This window comes from Bos grunniens, chromosome 16, assembly GCF_055505025.1.
Source record: "Bos grunniens cultivar Pamir isolate PY7600 chromosome 16, Bosgru_T2T1.0, whole genome shotgun sequence".
Taxonomy (NCBI): domain Eukaryota; kingdom Metazoa; phylum Chordata; class Mammalia; order Artiodactyla; family Bovidae; genus Bos; species Bos grunniens.
Window position 1 is genome coordinate 50,082,036 of NC_141180.1, and position 21,744 is coordinate 50,103,779.

Here is a 21,744-nt window from a genome sequence, read left to right on the forward strand (position 1 = left end):
GAGGAAAAAAAAAAAAAAAAAACAGTTAAAAAAAAAAAAAAAAGTTTCCATACTTTTATTTTTTCCCCAGTTCTACCACTGACTTGTGTCATTGCAAGGATTTTATTATTAATTATTACAGAAAAGCAAAGATAGATGAATAAAAATGAGTTTATTACAAAATGTTCAACCTTGGGCATGTTACTTAACCTTGACGCAAGAGGAATCAATTTCCTTATGTGAAACTCACATAAGAAGTAATGTATATCACTGAGTTGTTGTGGTATAAAATATGTTTAACATATAAAGCAATTAGCACATGGCCTGGAAATAAGTGCTCAATAGAAGGCAGTAATCATTATAACTACTCTTTATTACATTCTGACTCAGTAGTTTGGGGGTGGAGATTGAGAACTAGAACCTTGGGTGATTCTGAAGTAACCTATTCCTGCTCTAACAGTGGTTCTCTATCTTTTCAATATTAATAAAGTTGACAAAGTTCAGACTCAAATGTCATATTATTATACTTTTAATATCAAGTAATTAAAGGAATGCATAATAACAAAGTTGCTTTCAATCTGCTAAAGCTTTGAAATTAATGTGTGTATTATTGAGTTAGTTCAATACAATATATACATTTGAAAACAGCAGAAAGTATATGTAACAGATGTTGTATAATCAGTCCAAAGACAATACCCATTTGGTATTCTAAATTCATCTTTTAGTACTGATGTAGCTGATATAAACACTGCACCGGTTTTAGGTATATACTTTTACATTTTTAAAAATCCCTATAAAATTTTATTGCCAAAAAAGTTAATAAACAACAGGACAGAATAGAGCTGAAGCTTGCAATAAAGAGATACATGCTAAAGCCTGGGAAAAACAAAAGCTGGAAGCTATTCCCAAAGAGTGATTTCATAGAATCCACTAGTCACTTTGGCAAGGTAGAAAAAGGGATGGGAGAAACAATTTCAACGGATGTTAGCTTTAAAAAAAAAAAAACAAAACACTCTTCCTTGAATCATCTAATTAAAATCTCACTTAAAGAAGCAACCCCAAAAATGATATACTTGCCCTGTGCATTAGTTCTCAGTAGAACAACAATAAAGGCAATGTAACAGGAATCACTAACATCTCATGCCCCAAACATAGGACCTTATGTCTCCACTCCTAACAGAACACATACAGGGCCTTCAAAAAGGGGGCCATGCACTTCATCGCTGCCACCAATGTTGTGATTAATAGAAAATAGCAAGTTTTGTCTTAAGGTACTCCCTGGAATAATCCACCTTGTACTTTAATAAAGATTTAAATTTAGCCTTAAATATGAATACTACATGCAATTGCAAGTGCTTATGTTAAGTTAAAACCCAAGCATATTTCGCAAGTTTTATACTCACAAGTTTGAAAACAACTCTGCCAAGTAGTCGGACAGAGTCAGGAGGATATCTGGGTTTGCAGCTTTTAAGGCATTTGCATTCTCGCTTGTGGTCCTGCCAAGCTTTTTTCTGTTAAGACAAGAGTGAGGAGGGCATACAAGACATAAAAATTTAACTTTCGTTTATATGGGTTTTGAATGTTGAGAGTCATCAACATTAACTTAATTTTAATAGCCTAAATATAAGTGCAAATAGAAAAGGAAAGCAATATTCTAATACTATTACTGATCCAGGATTTAGTATGCAATTACCAAGCATGGACATCAAAAGCTTCCATTTCACCTTTATCTTTTATTTGCCCCGTAGTTACTACCTGGCTGGTAGCATCCAAAGAAAGAATGATTATGTCTTTCTTAATAATTCATAAGATAGTCTCTTAGGTGATTAAATAGGATTCCTTAATAGACAGTGATTTTGAATACAAAAAGAAAACATCACTCCAAATTAGAAAATAAAACACATGGTTCAGAAAAATCAAAACAGGACAGATAGCTATCTGAATTTCTGTGCTGCTATAGTAAGTACAGAAATATCAGCAGGGCTAACAACATTTTAAAAAATAGAAAAATCCTTTTGTTTTTTAACATAGAAAGGAGTTACTAGCTGAAATGACCGAAGGCTATTTTTACTCAGAACAGTCTTGGTTTACTTATGTTGTCCTGGCCTAATTATTAACATTCTGAAATGTTAATGGTTGGGATTGCACAGTCACTTAGCCCAGAGTCCTAGCAATGGCTGGTGGGGTGAAGAGACCACAGAGCTAGTCACCAATATCGAAACACGAGGAGGAAGAGGACTAGATGGACAGACATTGTCCTCGAGTCTGAAATGCCATGACTCCCTTTATACGGGATTGCTTCTATGTGGAAATATAATCCAGAGTGTCTAATATTTAATCCTGGTGAGAGGGAGACCACTAGACCAAATATCTAATATTTCTTTTCCAAATGAGAGCTGTAAGTCCTACCTCTGACATGCTTCATGCTCACCTTGTCTTCTTTCAGAGATTATAAATCTGTTTCCCAGATGCTGGGCCTATGAAATCCCCCTATATGAGGTCTCTCTTTTCCACTTAATAGCACAACATGCAGCATAATCAAAACAGTAGCTGCAGCTATTCTGAAGCTGTGACTCAGATTCAAGTTCAAGCCAGCATTTTGCTCAGAAAGACTGCCTGTGCCAGGTTGCTGGGTGAAGGCACAGTTTGTCTACCACTAACTCCTAGTAAACCAAACCTTGGAGACATTGTTTACAAGGGGTACATCATTTCTTTTCTCAACTCTACTCACAATTGCCTCATTTCATTCCTTCTTATTCACTATGGCAATGCTCTTAATGTGATTTTTTTTTTATAAGTATTTATACTCTGTCTGTGTGTGCTCAGTCGCTCATTCGTGTTCAACCCTTTGCGACCCCATGGACTACAGCCAGCCAGGCTCCTCTGTCCATGGGATTCTCCAGGCAAGAAAACTGGAGTGGGTTGCCATTTCCTACTGCAGGGGATCTTCCCAGGGATGGAAACTGCATCTCTTGCATCTCCTCCATTGGCCGGTAAATTCTTTACCACTGTGCAACCAAGGAAGCCCCATTTATACTTGCCTCATTTCCAAATAAAAACGAGTATTTCAAAGAGAGGTGCATATGAGATAAGATTGTAAAATTAGAAACAAAATGTAATGTTAAGATTATGGGGAAAAAAAGTATTTTAGCATTACTTAGCATTCTACAGTGTGTTAGATACATGGCTAAGCCATTAAAAAATATTTCACTTGATTTTCACAATAATCCAAATGGTAGATATTATTCTTATATTAAAGATGATGAAAATAAGGCTCAAGAGCTGGAATCTAACTACCAAGCTACATAAATATACAGAGAGAGAGTATAAATTCTTAGTAAGCTAAACAGGAGAGAGAAGTAACGATCACGCTTGTGCACTCCATTTATATGAGTTGCCTTATGGGCAAAGCAAAAGAAATCATAATTCTCATCTGACAGAAGAGAAAAACACATAGATTTACCAAGTACTAAATCACAGGAGGGATTTATTCCAAGAATGCTAATCAGTATACTGGACAATGTTGTTGACAATAGCTCACAACACAATGGCCTTTCATAGAGCTGCTTCTAATGTCAATAGAATATAACTCAGTGAAAGCAAAGATTTCTATTGCTCAGGAGGCTAATCGTGGACTACAATTAGCAAGTACCAATGTGCTGTAAGATCCCTAAAATTAATATGACTACACTGTCAAATAAGTTTGAAAAATATTTCATACTGTAGAACCTGCTTAGAGATTCAAAATATTTTTAGCCTACTAAAAGTTCTAAAATGTCCTGTATTTAAGAAATAAGTAAGTTAATACAGAGTTTCCTGTTACTGTTATTGCCATCCTTTGGGAAGCCAGGTTGGAGTATACGGACTCAGAGATACCTATACACTTTCTTTCCTTCAGCTGGTCTATGAATGAGGGTGAGTAAGCAAACAAATTCACAGTCATTCTCACTGACAGGAAACTAGAGCATGGATATTTTTGATTATTGATTGAGGAGAGAACCATAACTTTGGTGCAAGAGTTTTCATTTGATATTGAAAGCGTCTGGCTGGAAAAGAACTGCAATTAGTAAAATAAGGCTGAGATAACTGATTAAATGATCTTAAGAGCAGATTTTAATTGACACTTTAAAACTATTAGAGATCACTCATAACTTTCATGTTAAAACCTCCAGTTTTGAGCAGCTCAGCCTTCTGGAAGCTTACCAGGGAAAGGTAACTACAACATGTACCCCAGGTAACAAACCAACAGATCTGTTAGATGACATTAATTAGAATGAAGCTTCTAAATTTTAGAAAGCTCTTGTCAAAAATGACTTTATTTCTTTAACATAATTAAAGTTAGTTTTTATTCTCAGCAATAATTAGAAAGTAGACAATATATCTCTTCAGGCTATTCCTAGATCATTGCACAAAAACGGTGGACACGTACTTATTTTCCCACTTGCTTCAGCAAAAAAAAGAAGTTCATTATTTTCATCTTAAACCAGATCTATATAAATATGGAAGGTAATCATACCACTAGAAACCATGATACTAAAAACCATGTTTTTAAAACATTAATTGTAGGCTTACCATAGGCTTACTAATAGAAAAAACCACAAGAAAAGGTTTAAAAAGAAATCTTCTAAGCAACTGCATTTGACTTTGAAGAAAACCTCACAATCATACAAAAACATTAGGCATTATCTTCACTTTACAAACTTTAACCATGGAGTGCAGCTCGCCAGGTTCCTCTATCCATGGAATTCTACAGGCAAGAATACTAGAGTGGGTAGCCATTCCCTTCTCCAGGAGATCTTCCCAACCCAGGGATTAAACCCGGGCCTCCCACATTGCAGGCAGATTTTTTACCATCTGAGTCATCAGATGGAGGCCTTAAGGACACGTTGCATAAGGACATATACACATTACATACCTGCTGCTGCTGCTGCTGCTGCTAAGTCACTTCAGTCGTGTCAGACTCTGTGCAACCCCAGAGACGGCAGCCCACCAGGCTCCCCCATCCGTGGGATTCTCCAGGCAAGAACACTAGAGTGGGTTGCCATTTCCTTCTCCAATGCATGAAAGTGAAAAATGAAAGTGAAGTTGCTCAGTTGTGTCTAACTCCTAGAGATCCCATGGACTGCAGCCGACCAGGCTCCTCCGTCCATGGGATTTTCCAGGCAAGAGTACTGGAGTGGGGTGCCATTGCCTTCTCCGCATTACATACCTACCCCTTCTCAAAAATAAGCCCTCAATCTACTTTTTTCATTTTCTTCTATTACTACAAATATAGGGTACAACTAAGATTTTATTCACAACACTAACTGTAATGCTTTCTGTTCTCATGGTTGAAAATCAACAATAAAGTATAATAAGCACAAATTAACATGAAAGACAAAGGAAATTAAAATAGTGAATTAAGAAACAAAGGTGAAACCAGAATTGAAAGAGACACGTGTACCCCTATGTTCATCGCAGCACTATTTACAATAGCCAGGACATGGAAGCAACCTAGATGTCCATCAGAACATGAATGGATAAGAAAGCTGTGGTACATATACACAATGGAGTATTACTCAGCCATTAAAAAGAATGCATTTGAATCAGTTCTAATGAGGTGGATGAAACTGGAGCCTATTATATAGAGTGAAGTAAGCCAGAAAGAAAAACACCAATTCAGTATACTAATGCATATATATTGAATTTAGAAAGATGGTAATGATAATCCTGTATGCGAGACAGCAAAAGAGACACAGATGTATAGAACAGTCTTTTGGACTCTGTGGGAGAGGGCGAGGTAGGATGATTTGGGAGAATGGTATTGAAACATGTATAATATCATATGTGAAACGAATCGCCAGTCCAGGTTCCATGCATGATACAGGATGCTCGGGGCTGGTGCACTGGGATGACCCAGAGGGATGGGATGGGGAGGGAGGTGGGAGGGGGGTTCAGGATGGGGAACACGTGTACACCCGTGGCGGATTCATGTTGATGTATGGCAAAACCAATACAATATTGTAAAGTAATTAGCCTTCAATTAAAATAAATAAATTTATATTTTAAAAATGAAAAAAAAAAGAAACAAAGGCAAGGAGAGAAGAATTTTAGATAGGGCAAAAAAGAAATTAAGACGTCTTTGACTCAACTCCATGCATAAGTACATGTATGACTCAAAAACAACTTCAGAGTATATACATTTTCATATGGTTTATAGCATTTATATTGATTCAGCACATAAACTGATGAACTGAACCCAGTGGTTTTCAGTGGGAGTAATCCTAATCTTGGGAGTTGTATGGGCATTTTATTGGGGGTATTTTTGTTTCACACAATGCTTGGGGAGCACCATGGGCACTTAGCAGTCAGGAGCCAGAAATGCTAGACATCCTGCATAAGACTGTCCCATACAATGAAGAACTGTTCCAAATCCAACAGGACTTGTAAATGTCTGATCAGACTTTCTAGAAAGGTGACAAACTTATTCATAGTATCTGAGCCTAGAAGTAAACCTCCTTTGTTTATACAAAGACATTTTTACGTAGTTTTAATAGCACTGAGTTCTCCAGGGAAATTAAGGTAAGATTGCATTTAAGAATTAAATGCTACAATTATTCAATATTTCACAAAAGCATATCACTGAAGCCAAAAACAGCTTTGGTATGTGTGTTAACCAACAAAACACATTTTCTGATGTGCATTTTGCAACTTCCCTTTTCACAGTGACTCTGTACAGGTACAAGTATGTGACTTCTTAATTACGTCTTCTAGTCTAGTCACACCTGAGCACTTACACACAAAAGTATATATTAAGTTATTTTAATGTTCATTCTCCTTTATGTTACAGTTATGGCATTTATACTGATATTGAATGTTGAAATATGTAACTAGGTAGACTGTATTACCTAAGAAATTTCATTTGAAGATAGTAGAGAGAACAATAAAATAACTGTCTTAGAAAGATGGAGTTAGGCCTGAAAGAGCTGAAAACCCCAGATCTAGAACATTGCTACAGTTACACATCCAACACACACATAAGAAAATATTTTAAAATACACAGCCTGGGACACATCCCACAGAGTCTCACAGTATTGCTGAGATAGAATCGGATGTCTAAATTGTTTTTAATCACTGTGCCAGATTTCATGTGCAGCCAACGCTGAAAAACCACTGAGCTAGGCTAAATTAAAAAGGAGGTCACCAAACATACAAGATAGATTAAAACTGTAAAATACTATTCTATACTTATAGTTAAACTATTGTCTTACAGGAATTAACATTTTTATAATAATGAGGTGGGAAAGAGTTTCTAAAGCAGGACATAAAACCTAGACACCATCAATGAAAAGATGTATATGTTAACAACATAAAAATAAATAACTTCTATATCAGAAAGAAGAAAACCTAATACCTCAAATATGGTTGAAAATAAAGATCTAGGAAAACAAAATCTAAACTATGTATATGGATAGTGTTAAATGTCTCCAAAATACAAGGAGGTCTTATAGAATAAATAAGAAAAGGGTGAATATTTCCATAAAATTGGGGGAAAAAACTGAAAGACATGAAGAGAAAATTCATGCCTAAAAAAGAAATGCCAATAAACAAAAAACACCAAAAAAAAAAAAAAAAACAGTGATCAAAGAAATGCTAATAGACACAAAATATCATAGGTGACCCATTAGTGTGCTAAAGAAAAATGAAAATAACTATATTCAAACGTTTCTAGGGTGTAAGCAAGTGAGGACTCTCTAACTCATCATTAGAATTATAAGTTTCCCTAATCTTTCTGATGAGTGTTTGGTAGAGAACATCACAATTTTTAAAGTGCATTTTGCTGGCATAGAAGTAATACTTATAATGTGATTAACCCTAATTAAAATGATACATTGTCACCCTGTTTATTTAACTTCTATGCAGAGTACATCATGAGAAACGCTGGACTGGAAGAAACACAAGCTGGAATCAAGATTGCGGGGAGAAATATCAATAACCTCAGATATGCAGATGACACCACCCTTATGGCAGAAAGTGAAGAGGAACTCAAAAGCCTCTTGATGAAAGTGAAAGTGGAGAGTGAAAAAGTTGGCTTAAAGCTCAACATTCAGAAAACGAAGATCATGGCACCCGGTCCCATCACTTCATGGGAAATAGATGGGAAACAGTGGAAACAGTGTCAGACTTTATTTTTCTGGGCTCCAAAATGACTGCAGATGGTGATTGCAGCCATGAAATTAAAAGACTTACTCCTTGGAAGGAAAGTTATGACCAACCTAGATAGCATATTCAAAAGCAGAGACATTGCCAACAAAGGTCCGTCTAGTCAAGGCTACGGTTTTTCCTGTGGTCATGTATGGATGTGAGAGTTGGACTGTGAAGAAGGCTGAGCGCCGAAGAATTGATGCTTTTGAACTGTGTTGTTGGAGAAGACGCCTGAGAGTCCCTTGGACTGCAAGGAGATCCAACCAGTCCATTCTGAAGGAGATCAGCCCTGGGATTTCTTTGAAAGGAATGATGCTAAAGCTGAAACTCCAGTACTTTGGCCACCTCATGGGAAGAGTTGACTCATTGGAAAAAGACTCTGATGCTGGGAGGGATTGGGGGCAGGAGGAGAAGGGGACAACAGAGGATGAGATGGCTGGATGGCATCACTGACTTGATGGACGTGAGTCTGAGTGAACTCCGGGAGTTGGTGATGGACAGGGAGGCCTGGCGTGCTGCGATTCATGGGGTCGCAAAGAGTCGGAGACGACTGAGCGACTGAACTGAACTGAACTGAAATGATATACATAAATAAGCTGAAGAATGCTCACTGTAGATTTGTTAAAATATTAGAAAATTGGCACTAATTTTCCAGTTTTTCTATAAGAAAAAGCCAATTTTGTTCTTCCCTGTATAGTTTCCCAATACTGTTATCTTTTACAAATATCATACATTATATTTATAAGTAGAAGCAAACATAATTATCTTTCTTATATCTAGTAATGGTGATTCAGGGGGAAGCATTTTTATATGAAAGAGAAAGAAGTAAAATCACTATTAATAAACACAGCTTCTTAATGTTTGTTTATTTTGGAAAACCTGGTTGTAACTCCAATAATCCCTTAAATGTATTAATTTTTAAATATTAAAAAAACACTTCAATAAATTCTTTTATAACAGCAAAGAAATCTTTTGTAACACAAAGAATAAGTAAACTCACCAATTTTTAAATATTATTATTTTATTTTTGAGCTCCCCATGTGGCACTAGTAATAAAGAACCTGCCTGCAAATGCAGGAGATGCAAGAGGTGCAGGTTCGATCCCTGGGTCAGGAAGATCCCCTGGAGTAGGAAATGGCAGCCCACCTCCAGTATTCTTGCCTGGGAAATTCCATGGACAGAGGAGCCTGGAGGGCTAAGTCCATGGGGTCATAAAGAGTTGGACATGACTGTATCATGCAATAGATATCTGATGATTTATTCTAAAATAAGTACCATTTAGGAGATATAATTTACTATATATTTATCACTGTTTATTTTAAATTTAGGCCATCCAAAAAGAAGATCAGAAAAATCCCTAACAATTCTTGCTTTGACCAGTCTGAGATGGTTTTGATTGCTTAATTACGAAAGGAGAGGATTGATGAAATGTTAGGACAGGAAGAGAAAATCCATTTATTTCTTCTTTCTTACACAAAATAACCTTTATGCTATTATCGTAATGTTTTCCTCCCTGAGTTGGACACGAAGCCACTACAGCTCAATAACCCATTTAAAAACTATTTAACATTTAATTTTGGTTGGATTAAATACTCATTTCAGGGCAGCTTATTATTTTGTGGGATAGCATGTGGGAAGGGTCAATATATATTGAGCCCAGCCTGGGTAAAATACATCTAATTTACAACTAAGGGCTCACTAGACATTTATACTGTAACTGGACTGCATTCAGTCATCTCTAAGGCAGCTTCTCAAAGGCAAAAAAAAAAAAAAAAACTATGATTCTGTAATATCCATTTCTAACAAATATGTGAATTACATCAAAAAGACATGAAAACTCTTTGTGCATGCATGCTAAGTAAGCTTCAGTTGTGTCAACTCTTTGCAACCCTATGGACTGTAGCCAGCCAGGCTGCTCTGTCCATGGGATTCTCCAGGCAAGAATACTGGAGTGGGTTGCCATGCCCTTCTCCAAGAGATATTCCCAACCCAGGGACTGAACCCATGTCTCTAACGTCTCCTGTATTGGCAGGCGGGTTCTTTATCACTAATACCATATGGAAAGCCCCTGAAATCTCCTCATGTGAGACTTATGAAAATCTGGAATGGTATTTTCCTCAGATTTGGGGTCATTTAAAGATGAAGGAAATTGGCTTAAACTGTGGAAAAAAGAAAATGAATTCTTTTAAGCCAGCTTATTCAACAAGTTCATTTGTAATAGATAACCACTGTTAGCTACAATTAATAACCATTAATTTGCACAATCATCTACAGTTTGTCTCCCAGGAGCAAAACTTAGGATACATGAGTTGCCATGAGACTTGCAGGAAAGAAAGAAGACCCAAGTATTCCATTCACTTGCAACCTCTTAATGGCAAATAAATAATATCTTCTTCATGCTTCAAATGTAGTATACTAATGAACTGCAGGTTGACAGATGTCTGAAGACCTGAAAAGCTGGAATCTGGGAAAAGAAAACTGGAAACCTAAGCAGTCTGTGTAACAAGCTACAGTTGACTGACAAGTATTGATTAAAATCTTGTATAAGTTCTCCTTAGAGCACGCTAGAGACCTCGTGAGAGACATTAGACTTATCACTTTAAAAGCTTTCTGGATGCTGTATCAAATGTAGAACAAGAATGCCTTCCCACAGCCGTAATCACATTAGACAGATAGGGCCAAATACAAAGACAGAGTAAGGCAAGGGGATGGTTACAGGGCAAGAAGTCGACAAAACTAATAAATAATTACTCCTTAGGAAAATGGGGATTACAGTCTCCTGGTTAATTAAGGAATCTCGTAATAAATAACAACATGTGTCCCAAAGTAAGTCAATCACCATCTAGTACAAGGTTCAGGTCAAATCCATTCTGACACCTATTTTTGGAAAGTTTTATTGAAACAGCCACATTCACAGTTTACACTCACTCTTTTCATACTACAACAACAGAGTTGAAGAGCTGGGACAGAAATCTTATAATCCACAAAGCATGCACAAGGAGGTTTCATGCCTTTTGGACATAATTCACAGATTTGTTAGGAATGGATATTACAGAATCATAGATCTTTTATCATTGATAAAAAATTTAAAAAAATATTTATTATCTGGCCCTCCACCAAAAAAGTTTGCCAACCTCTGACCTACTGAGAGGTCATATCAAGATGGAATGATGCAATTGATACATTTTATCTGAAAGGGCAAAATAAATAATTCTCTACACACTTCCAATTTTCCTTGAAAGAAATCTCCATGCTAGATTAATTGAAATGTCAGTGCTGAGTTCTAGTGGAACATGGCAGATGGGCACATGCATTTTATCTCCCCAACACAAGTAATCTATCAAGTTTTTAACTCCTAAAGTAAACCATAAGGGCCATCAGTGGATGAAGGGTTTAACCTCTTTTCTGTAAGTCAGAAAGTGAGGATAAAAGGACAGGCTAAAGAAACAGGGCAAATGAGGCTGCCTCAGAGTGGCAGGTAAGTTTTTGACTTAGTTACCTTCAAAATCTTCAACTCCTGCCAAGCAGAACTCCAACAAGAATCCAGAATTGAAGACGATGTATGGGGCAGAGAATGGGATTAAGGAGTGACTGAAAAAGAAAGTATTAACCAGAAGTCTCTATACAAGAGAGTCCCAAAACAGCTCCTTACTACTGGCATGATTTTGAGTAAGTTGTAGAGTTGAATGCAATGCTAAAATTATCTCTGATCCACATCACTGCTTTTACTTTCTGTTTGGTCTTCCTTCCCTCATGCTTACCCCCTTATAAGGGTTTCCTCAAACAGCAGTCTCATTCTTTGAGTGGCTTAAAGTTATGATCACTTTATTAGAGAGAAATAAATAAGATCTATGCATGCTTAATAGTTGTGGAGTGAACAATATTTTTTAAAGAATACATTAACATATAATTATATTACAATAAAATGTGCCCATTTAAGAGTATAGTTTGATGTGAACAACATCAAAATTAAGATATAGAATGTTATTACTTCCAAAAGTTCCTTTGTGGGCCTTCACATTCAAGCCCTCCATCCCCAACAACCAAAGATATGATCTCCATTATTACAGACTAGCTGTGCCTGTTCCAGAACACACTACTACTCTCCATCTGGCTTTATCGCCTCTGTAAAAAGTTTCTGAGATTCAGTCATGTTGATGCTTGCTGCATGCATCACCAGTTGTTGTTTATGGCTGAGAAATAGTAAATGACATGTGTATCTATGTGTATACACACGTGCACACACAAATACAAATACACACACACCTACCTAGGAGTAGAATGCTAGGTTAGTTGGTAAGTATACATTTAACACTTTTAGAAGGTACCATACTTTTCCAAAGCACTTATAACATCTCACATTCCCAACCAGCAGAGTATGAGGCTCCAGTTGTTCTACTTCCTTGATAGCACTTGGTATCGTCAGTCTTTACCATTTTAGCCGTTCTAGTGGGTATATAATGGTATCTCATTGTGCTTTTCATTTTCATTTCTCTAATGACTAATGATATTTAAGCCTTTTTTCTGTATATCTCACTGAAGTGTCTATTCAAATCTTTTGTCCACTTTTCTGGATTACCTTACTATTGAATTGCAAGCACTGTTTAAAAATTACAGATACAACTCTTTGGTCGGATATACATGAACTACAAACATTTTCCCCAGCTTGTGGCTTGCCTTTTCAACTTTGCTCTAGTCCACTTTATCCATATGTCTTATATAGTTAGTGCTTTCTGTGTCCAGCCTGAAAAACTTGACCTAGAAAATTCAAAGATTTTCTCCTAAGTTTTCTTCTGTAAGTTTTATACCTTTGGCTTTTACATTTAAGCCTGTAATCTATTGTGAGACTTTGGTAGGGGAGGGGGTGCTGTATATATATATATATATATATATAGCCACCAGGGAAGCCCCTATATATATATATATATACACAGAGAGAGAGAGAGAGAGAAAGATCAATTCTTTTCCATATGCATATCTATCACTATTTGTTGAAGATCATCCTTCCTGATTAATTCTTTATGTGGTGTATGTTTTCATTTTGATGAATGCTTGAATTCATTTATTTCCGCTTGTTTTCAATATTAGGATTAAAAAACTTAAATCAGACACACACACACACAGAAGACTATCCTTTCAACCCTGAATTACCTTGGCACCTCTGTAGAAAATAAACTGGCTATATATGTGTGGGATTGTATTTATGTTTTTAAAATTTTTCTATATATTATGATGTTTTGACATCTTAAAAACCTTTCTGGCTGGAGAGAGACTACCCATCCCAGAGCTAGCCAATTCTTGTGCATGTGTGCTAAGTCATCCCAGTCATGTCCAACTCTGTGCGACGCTATGGACTGTAGCCCACCAGGTTCCTCTGTCCATGGGATTTGCCAAGCAAGAATACTGGAGTGGGTTGCCATGCCCATGACCAGGGGATCTTCCTGATCCAGGGATAGAACCCACATCTCTTATGTCTCCTGCATTGACAGGTGGGTTCTTTACCACTAGTACCACCTAGGAATAGACAGCAAAAGGCTCAGCAGGGAGCATGCCTTTGATATGCAAACTAACCAATCAGAGACCTACCTCCTCCATCTGCTTTAAAATTCACGGAGTCAGGTAGGGCAACTAGCAACCACTCCTATAGCTCACTAGCGACCACTCCTATAGCTCAAATCTCCCTGGAATTATTCAAATTAGCCAGTCTGAAACTGTTTGTCTTACCCTTCTTAGCCTTCTGCGGAAACCTTACTAAAGGCGCTAGCCTCTAATTTCCCCTCTCTTCTCCTTTCTGCCTCCTGAGAGGCTCCCCCATGTAATGCCGTGTGGCGATTCATGGTCCTGTTTCTAGATATATGAGTATAATAAACTGTTTTTCCTGAGCTTCTCCGAGTCCCCTCTTGCGGCCACAACTACCTATCACAGAAAGAACACAGAACAGGGCCTGTTCCTGAACTCTCTATTCTATTCATTGTGCTGTATGTCTATCCTAAAACCACTGTCTTCATTACTGCAGCTTTAGCATAAGTGTTTAAATCAAGTGGTCTACACCCTGAAACTTTGCTCTCCTTTTAATAAAGGACTCAGTTTAAGTCTTCTGCATTAACACATAAATTTTAATCAGCTATCAATCTTTGGGACTTTGAGTAGGATTGCACTGAATCTAAATCTAGAAAGCCTTCTGTATGTCTTCTTTGGAGAAATGTCTATTTAGATCTTTGGCCCATTTTTTGATTGGGTCATTTATTTTTCTAGAGTTGAGCTGTAGGAGTTGCTTGTATATTTTTGAGATTAGTTGTTTGTCGGTTGCTTCATTTGCTATTATTTTCTCCCATTCTGAAGGCTGTCTTTTCACCTTGCTAATAGTTTCCTTTGATGTGCAGAAGCTTTTAAGTTTAATTAGGTCCCATTTGTTTATTTTTGCTTTTATTTCCAATATTCTGGGAGGTGGGTCATAGAGGATCCTGCTGTGATGTATGTCAGAGAGTGTTTTGCCTATGTTCTCCTCTAGGAGTTTTATAGTTTCTGGTCTTACGTTGAGATCTTTAATCCATTTTGAGTTTATTTTTGTATATGGTGTTAGAAAGTGTTCTAGTTTCATTCTTTTACAAGTGGTTGACCAGATTTCCCAGCACCACTTGTTAAAGAGATTGTCTTTAATCCATTGTATATTCTTGCCTCCTTTGTCAAAGATAAGGTGTCCATATGTGTGTGGATTTATCTCTGGGCTTTCTATTTTGTTCCATTGATCTATATTTCTGTCTTTGTGCCAGTACCATACTGTCTTGATAACTGTGGCTTTGTAGTAGAGCCTGAAGTCAGGTAGGTTGATTCCTCCAGTTCCATTTTTCTTTCTCAAGATCACTTTGGCTATTCGAGGTTTTTTGTATTTCCATACAAATTGTGAAATTATTTGTTCTAGCTCTGTGAAGAATACTGTTGGTAGCTTGATAGGGATTGCATTGAATCTATAAATTGCTTTGGGTAGTATACTCATTTTCACTATATTGATTCTTCCAATCCATGAACATGGTATATTTCTCCATCTATTAGTGTCCTCTTTGATTTCTTTCACCAGTGTTTTATAGTTTTCTATATATAGGTCTTTAGTTTCTTTAGGTAGATATATTCCTAAGTATTTTATTCTTTTCGTTGCAATGGTGAATGGAATTGTTTCCTTAATTTCTCTTTCTGTTTTCTCATTATTAGTGTATAGGACTGCAAGGGATTTCTGTGTGTTGATTTTATATCTTGCAACTTTACTATAATCATTGATTAGTTCTAGTAATTTTCTAACAAACACATGAAAAGATGCTCAACATCACTCATTATCAGAGAAATGCAAATCAAAACCACTATGAGATACCATTTCACACCAGTCAGAATGGCTGCGATCCAAAAGTCTACAAATAATAAATGCTGGAGAGGGTGTGGAGAAAAGGGAACCCTCTTACACTGTTGGTGGGAATGCAAACTAGTACAGTCACTATGGAGAACAGTGTGGAGATTCCTTAAAAAACTGGAAATAGAACTGCCTTATGATCCAGCAATCCCACTGCTGGGCATACACATTGAGGAAACCAGAAGGGAAAGAGACACGTGTACCCCTATGTTCATCGCAGCACTGTTTATAATAGCCAGCACATGGAAACAACCTAGATGTCCATCAGCAGATGAATGGATAAGAAAGCTGTGGTACATATACACAATGGAGTATTACTCAGACATTAAAAAGAATACATTTGAATCACTTCTAATGAGGTGGATGAAACTGGAGCCTATTATACGGAGTGAAGTAAGCCAGAAGGACAAACACCAATACAGTATACTAACGCATATATATGGAATTTAGAAAGATGGTAACGATAACCCTGTATACGAGACAGCAAAAGAGACACTGATGTATAGAACAGACTTATGGACTCTGTGGGAGAGGGAGAGGGTGGGAAGATTTGGGAGAATGGCATTGAAACATGTGAAATGTCATGTATGAAACGAGATGCCAGTCCAGGTTCAATGCACGATGCTGGATGCTTGGGGCTGGTGCACTGGGACGACCCAGAGGGATGGTATGGGGAGGGAGGAGGGAGGAGACAAAAAAAAAAAAAAGAACTATGTTTTTAAAAGAAAATTTGTAAAAGCTATCAAAATATTTAAAAAAAATAAAATAAATCTAGAAAGCGATATTTTGAAATCATGTATTTGTAACTTTTTATTGATTTTGAATTTTTAAAATTCATACTTAAATTTAAACTTTGTGTTCTAGAACAGCATGCAATTATCATTAACCTTGAAAACATAAGAGTAAAGGTACAACTAGCAAACTATGGAAAATGGAGTGATAGAGAAGAGGAAAGAGTGGGAATATTAATATCTTCACCTTTAACGTAGGGAATCAAGAGATACTGTTTAGAATTGATAAAACATGGATGGGGGCTTGCACACAACATTTAAAATTACAAACACGAGAAAAAGAAATTTAACCTAACAGACATATAATACTTATCACAATTCTAACACAGCAAAAGCAGATTTTTTTTTCCACCTAAAACTGGGTCTATTACACTCGCTTCCCCATGTCAGTAAAGAGAATCATCTACCCAATTTTTAAAGCCAAAAGCCAAGGAGTCACTCTTGATTCTTCTCTTTCCCATCCCCATGTTCACTTCCCCTACATTTTTTTTTCATATAGTCTAATCCCCTGCAATCTGAGCAACAATATCCAGTTGCCTCCATGCAGATGTTTAATGGGTACAGACTAAACATTTGTATATTATAATTCTCCTCTTAGAACCTGTTCTTCACTAAAATTTCTGTAAATCACTAATTAGCACCACCATTCACCCATAGTTACTCCAGCCAGAAACTTAAAAATTGTATGTCTGTTCTTTTTGTCTAACCTCTTACATCTATCGACAAACTCTTTTAGCTACACCTGCAAAATATGTCTCAAATTCAATGATTTCTTATCACCTCTACTGCTACCACTCTAACCCAAGCCATCAGAGCTCTTGACTAGACCAATGCCTGACACATGTTGAGTTCTCAACTTGAATGAATGAGCATCCATGAGCAAACTCAGTCAGTTCTTCCTTCAAAAGATATCTCAAATCTAACCAGTTCTCTTTGCTGTTACTACGCTAGTCCTATCAACCATCATACAGAAACCAGACTACTATAATCAGCTATAGAGAAACCTATTAGAGGTTTCTCTAATAGGTTAGAAACCTCTAATAGGTTTCTCTATCTCTACCCTTGCCTCCTATACCCTGTTCCCACAGCAGCCAGAAAACTTCCTTTCAAATTTCAATACTACTAATCCATACTACTAATCCCCATTCCCTTCTCAGAACCCTCGAGTAGCAGCTCATCACACAGAAAACAAAATGTTTATTTTTAGCCATAGGAAACAATGGCCTCATAACCTGACTCCTCCTATCTCTCTCATCTTATCTCCTATAAAACTCTCTTTGTTGTTCACTCTGGTTCACCATATTGGCCTTCCTGTCCTTCACTGAACACACCATATTCATTCCTGCTTTTACATTTGATGTACATCCAACCTGAAATTTCTTTCTCCAATATTCACATGTCTTGATTACTTCTTTTAGGTCTCCACTCAAATGCCACCTCCTGAGAAGTCTTAGATAGAGAAATATTTATCTCCCTATAGACATGGATATGGATATATCTCTTTCTCGGTATTATATATTAGCTATATATAGAGAAGATAAATATAGATACGTATATGTATATATGTGTATAGGTATATACATACATACATAGTTATATCAAAATCGACTCCCAATCCCAATCATTTTCTCTTACCCCCTTTGTTTTAGGCATAAAAATAAGGCAGTATTATATATCTGTCTCACAAGGAAAATGAAAGCTCCATAAAGGCAAGGATTTTCTGCGTCTTGTTCAATAATACTCGGTCAGGGAGATGGAAGGGAGATTCTGGAGGGAGGGGACATGGGTACATCTATGGCTGATGTTTGACAGAAAACAACAAAATTCTGTAAATCAATTATCTTTCAATTAAAAATAAATAAAGTGGCAAAAAAAACCACTGTGTCAGAGTCAAGAAAAGTCCTGCCATCAGCACTACTATTTGCTGAGTAAATTAATAGATGAATGAATGATCAAGTCCTTCAAGTCTTAACTCATTGGTCTCACCTCCAACTGCTTTTTTCCCATACAATTAATTTTTTTAAGATCTTAATTTTTAGAGCAGTTTTAAGTTCACAGCAAATTGAGAGGAAAGTACCTAAAGTCCCCATGTATCGTCTGCCCCTATGCACATATAGCCTCCTCTGTTACCAACATCCCCACAACAGTGGTGCATGTGTTAGAACTGATGAACTTATGTTGACACAACATTACTACCCAAAGCCCACAGTGTACACTAGGGTTCACTCTTGGTGTGGAAAATCCTTTCTAATAGCACTTGGGAGGCTATTTTTATATATGTATAAAATATCATTTTCATTTTTTATATGAATTTGTGAATCTGTTTACATCCAGCTTCTTTTCATTTCTCTAAGATAACAAGCTTTTTCCTACTTCAAGTGCCTTTACATTTGCTGTTCCTTTTACATTAAAAAAAACCTGTTCATGGCTGATTCATATCAATGTATGGCAAAAACCACTACAATGTTGTAAAGTAAGTAGCCACCAATTAAAATTTAAAAAAAAAAAAAAATCTGTTCCCAGACATTTCCAAAACTAGGTACTTTTAGATTCCAGGCCAGATGTCACCTCTACAGGAAGTCCCTCTGTAACCACCCATGCAATGGCAAGTTAATACTCAGCCAAATCATACTCACTTACATTAATACAATCATGGCATTTGTTACTGTCTCCTCACTCCTATGAACTTTATAAATGCCAGGGCCTAGTTTACTTGTTCATTGCTAACTGCCCACCACCCTAATCCCAATTTAGAACAGTGACTAGCTAGCAGGTACTCAGTAAATATCTGCTGGATAAACTCTGGAAGAATGGAGGATCCTGATATAGCTATGCAAGAAGAGAGACAGGAAGGAGATGTCAACATAGGTAAGCTACATTCCCTGTCCATCAGAGCAGGAAGTTAATAGATAATACCTATACTGGTGAATCAAAAAATATTACTATGTCTCACTTGTACGTGGAGTCAAAAAAACAAAACAAAACAAAACAAAAAACTTATAGATACAGAGAACAGATAGGTAGGTATTCACCAGAGGCAGAAGACTGGGGAGGAAGTAAAGATGGTCAAGTGATACAAATTTCCAATTTATAAGAATTAAATAATTCCTGGGATGTAACGTACAGGATGGTGACTATAGTTAACAACATGTATATATGAAAGTGATAAAATAGATCTTAAATGTTCTCATCACAATAAAAAACATTATAGTTACGTGTGGTGATAGATGTTAATTAAACTTATTGTGATGATCTATCAAATATACACCTATCAAATCATTATGTTGTACATCTAAAATTATCACAGCATTAAATGTTATTTATATTTCCATTAAAAAGAAATATTACTACAGACAGATTATTTAGAGATGCTGTAATTTTTTAAAATCTAATTCAACAATTATCACTAATGAAAGGTATTCATTCAATCATTCATTCATTCACACATTATACTACAGCTGCAGCATAGAGCACACGCTCAAGGAGCCTGACGTCTAACTAGACACAGGAAATTAACCCCAAAATTAACAGAATTAGTTTTCTGTATGATAAAGAAGGAACACAAACTAGTTTCAAGGGGGTAAGAAAGAAGGGAGTGACATTTAATCCAAGTTCTAAAGGATAAATAGAAATTCAGTAGCTAGGGGGAGACTTCTGGTCTAGGTCCAGGAACTTATATAGCCAAAGGCCCTGAAGTAAAAATATGGTAAAGTCTGTGAGTTTGAATTTCATCCTGAGGAAAAGGAGGGCCAGGGTCTAAAACTGGCGAATAAGAGATTAAGCTGCCATTTCCCTGGTGGTTCAGAGAGTAAAGAATCTGCCTGCAATACAGGAGTTCCAGGTTTGATCCCTTGGTCGGGAAGATCCCCTGGAGAAGGGATTGGCTACCCACTCCAGTATTTTTGCCTGGAGAATTCCATAGACAGAGGAGCGTGGTAGGCTGCAGTCCATGGGGTCTCAAAAAGTCAGACACAATTGAGCAACTAACACTCCCTAGAAAAAATATAACACTCTGGTTCCTGTGTAGAAAATAGAAGCTGGCAGATTAAAGACTGCAGACAACCTTGGAAAAGAGATCATGGTAATGTGTACAAGAGTAGTTGTAGAGAAGCTAGAGAGAAGTGAGCCAATGCAGACCTTCAGGTGGTAGAATAAGCAGAACATGGTGGTAAATGGGATGTGGGGTCAGAGATGATGACACCATGGCACCTGGGACTGCTGAGTGGTTGGTGAGATTATTTACTAAGGTTGAAAAACACAGAGTAAAGCAGGTTTGGGGGAAGATAATGCACTCAGGTATAGATACACAAGATTTCAGACACCAAGTAGAGGTGCCCATAAGATGCGGGTCTGGTGCTCAGGAGAAAGGAAGAGGCTGGAGATGGAGTTCTGAGAAAAATTAACACAGAGATGCCAATTGAAGCCATGAGAGTGGAGGGGATCATTCCACAGGCAACCATAAAGTGAGATAAGAAAAGCTCAAGCCCGCAGAATGCTGTAGAAATCTAAAGTTAAACATGATTAAATAATTTTAACCTTTATACAGTATTCCTTTTTTGTTCACAATTAGACATGAAGTCAACTTCTCTACAGAGCACCCAGTGCATATCCTAGCAGCCTGAAGCCCAGTTTGGCTTTCTTCATTATCATCATTTTGGGTTTGACAACTCATTAAATCACCCTGCTAAGTGCTCACTAATGTGGGATTCATCAAAAATGAATCAAATCATTCTACAACTAAACATCAAATGCAAACTCAAAAATATGATTCACATTTTTAAGAGGTCTATAATTACCAACATAAAATAGAGCCTCTTCCTGCTAATATAGTACTTTTAAAAAGTAGATAAACTGCAATTTGATGTGGTGCCTAGCTGCTTATTTCGCTCAACCCTTAATTCAATTAGAAACATACATATTGTGAATCAAATTAAATCCAACAGAGATGAAGTAATAATTGGTGAACCTGTCTGAAACTGGTTTATTTGCTATCAATATTACAAATTTTGAGAACTTTTGTAAGAAAACTTAGCCTGCTCCTCTTCTTTGACTCATAACCATTGGTGATATTCCGATTACGCCAATATAGAAATAAAACTGGATCCCATATATAAGCCAGAGCCCATCTATTACAATATCTGACACCCCATAAGAGAGTCTACACAGAAGAATATAAACATTTCTGACATAGCAGTAAATATGTACATATGTGTACAGTATGCATGAAACATATACTGACAGTTTGGTGTATATCTTCCACACAAAACAAAGACACAGAGATTATCTCTGAAAAACAGAAGTAGGAATGGGGGAAGAACACTGGAGGAAGACTTTTTACACGGCAACCCACTCCAGTACCCTTGCCTGGAGAATCCCATAGAGAGAGGA

General features: G+C 36.8%; 1 protein-coding gene across 20 annotated transcripts in view; it reads right to left on the reverse strand.

Annotated features, from left to right (window-relative positions):
* SMYD3 (SET and MYND domain containing 3) overlaps positions 1 to 21,744 on the reverse strand; it is a 745,976-nt gene that overhangs the window by 553,819 nt on the left and 170,413 nt on the right. For all 20 annotated transcript variants that reach the window (XM_086344965.1, XM_086344955.1, XM_086344954.1 and 17 more), the window contains exon 3: positions 1,383 to 1,490. In XM_086344965.1, the coding sequence (XP_086201091.1) occupies positions 1,383 to 1,490 (108 nt within the window). The remainder of the gene's footprint in view (positions 1 to 1,382; positions 1,491 to 21,744) is intronic.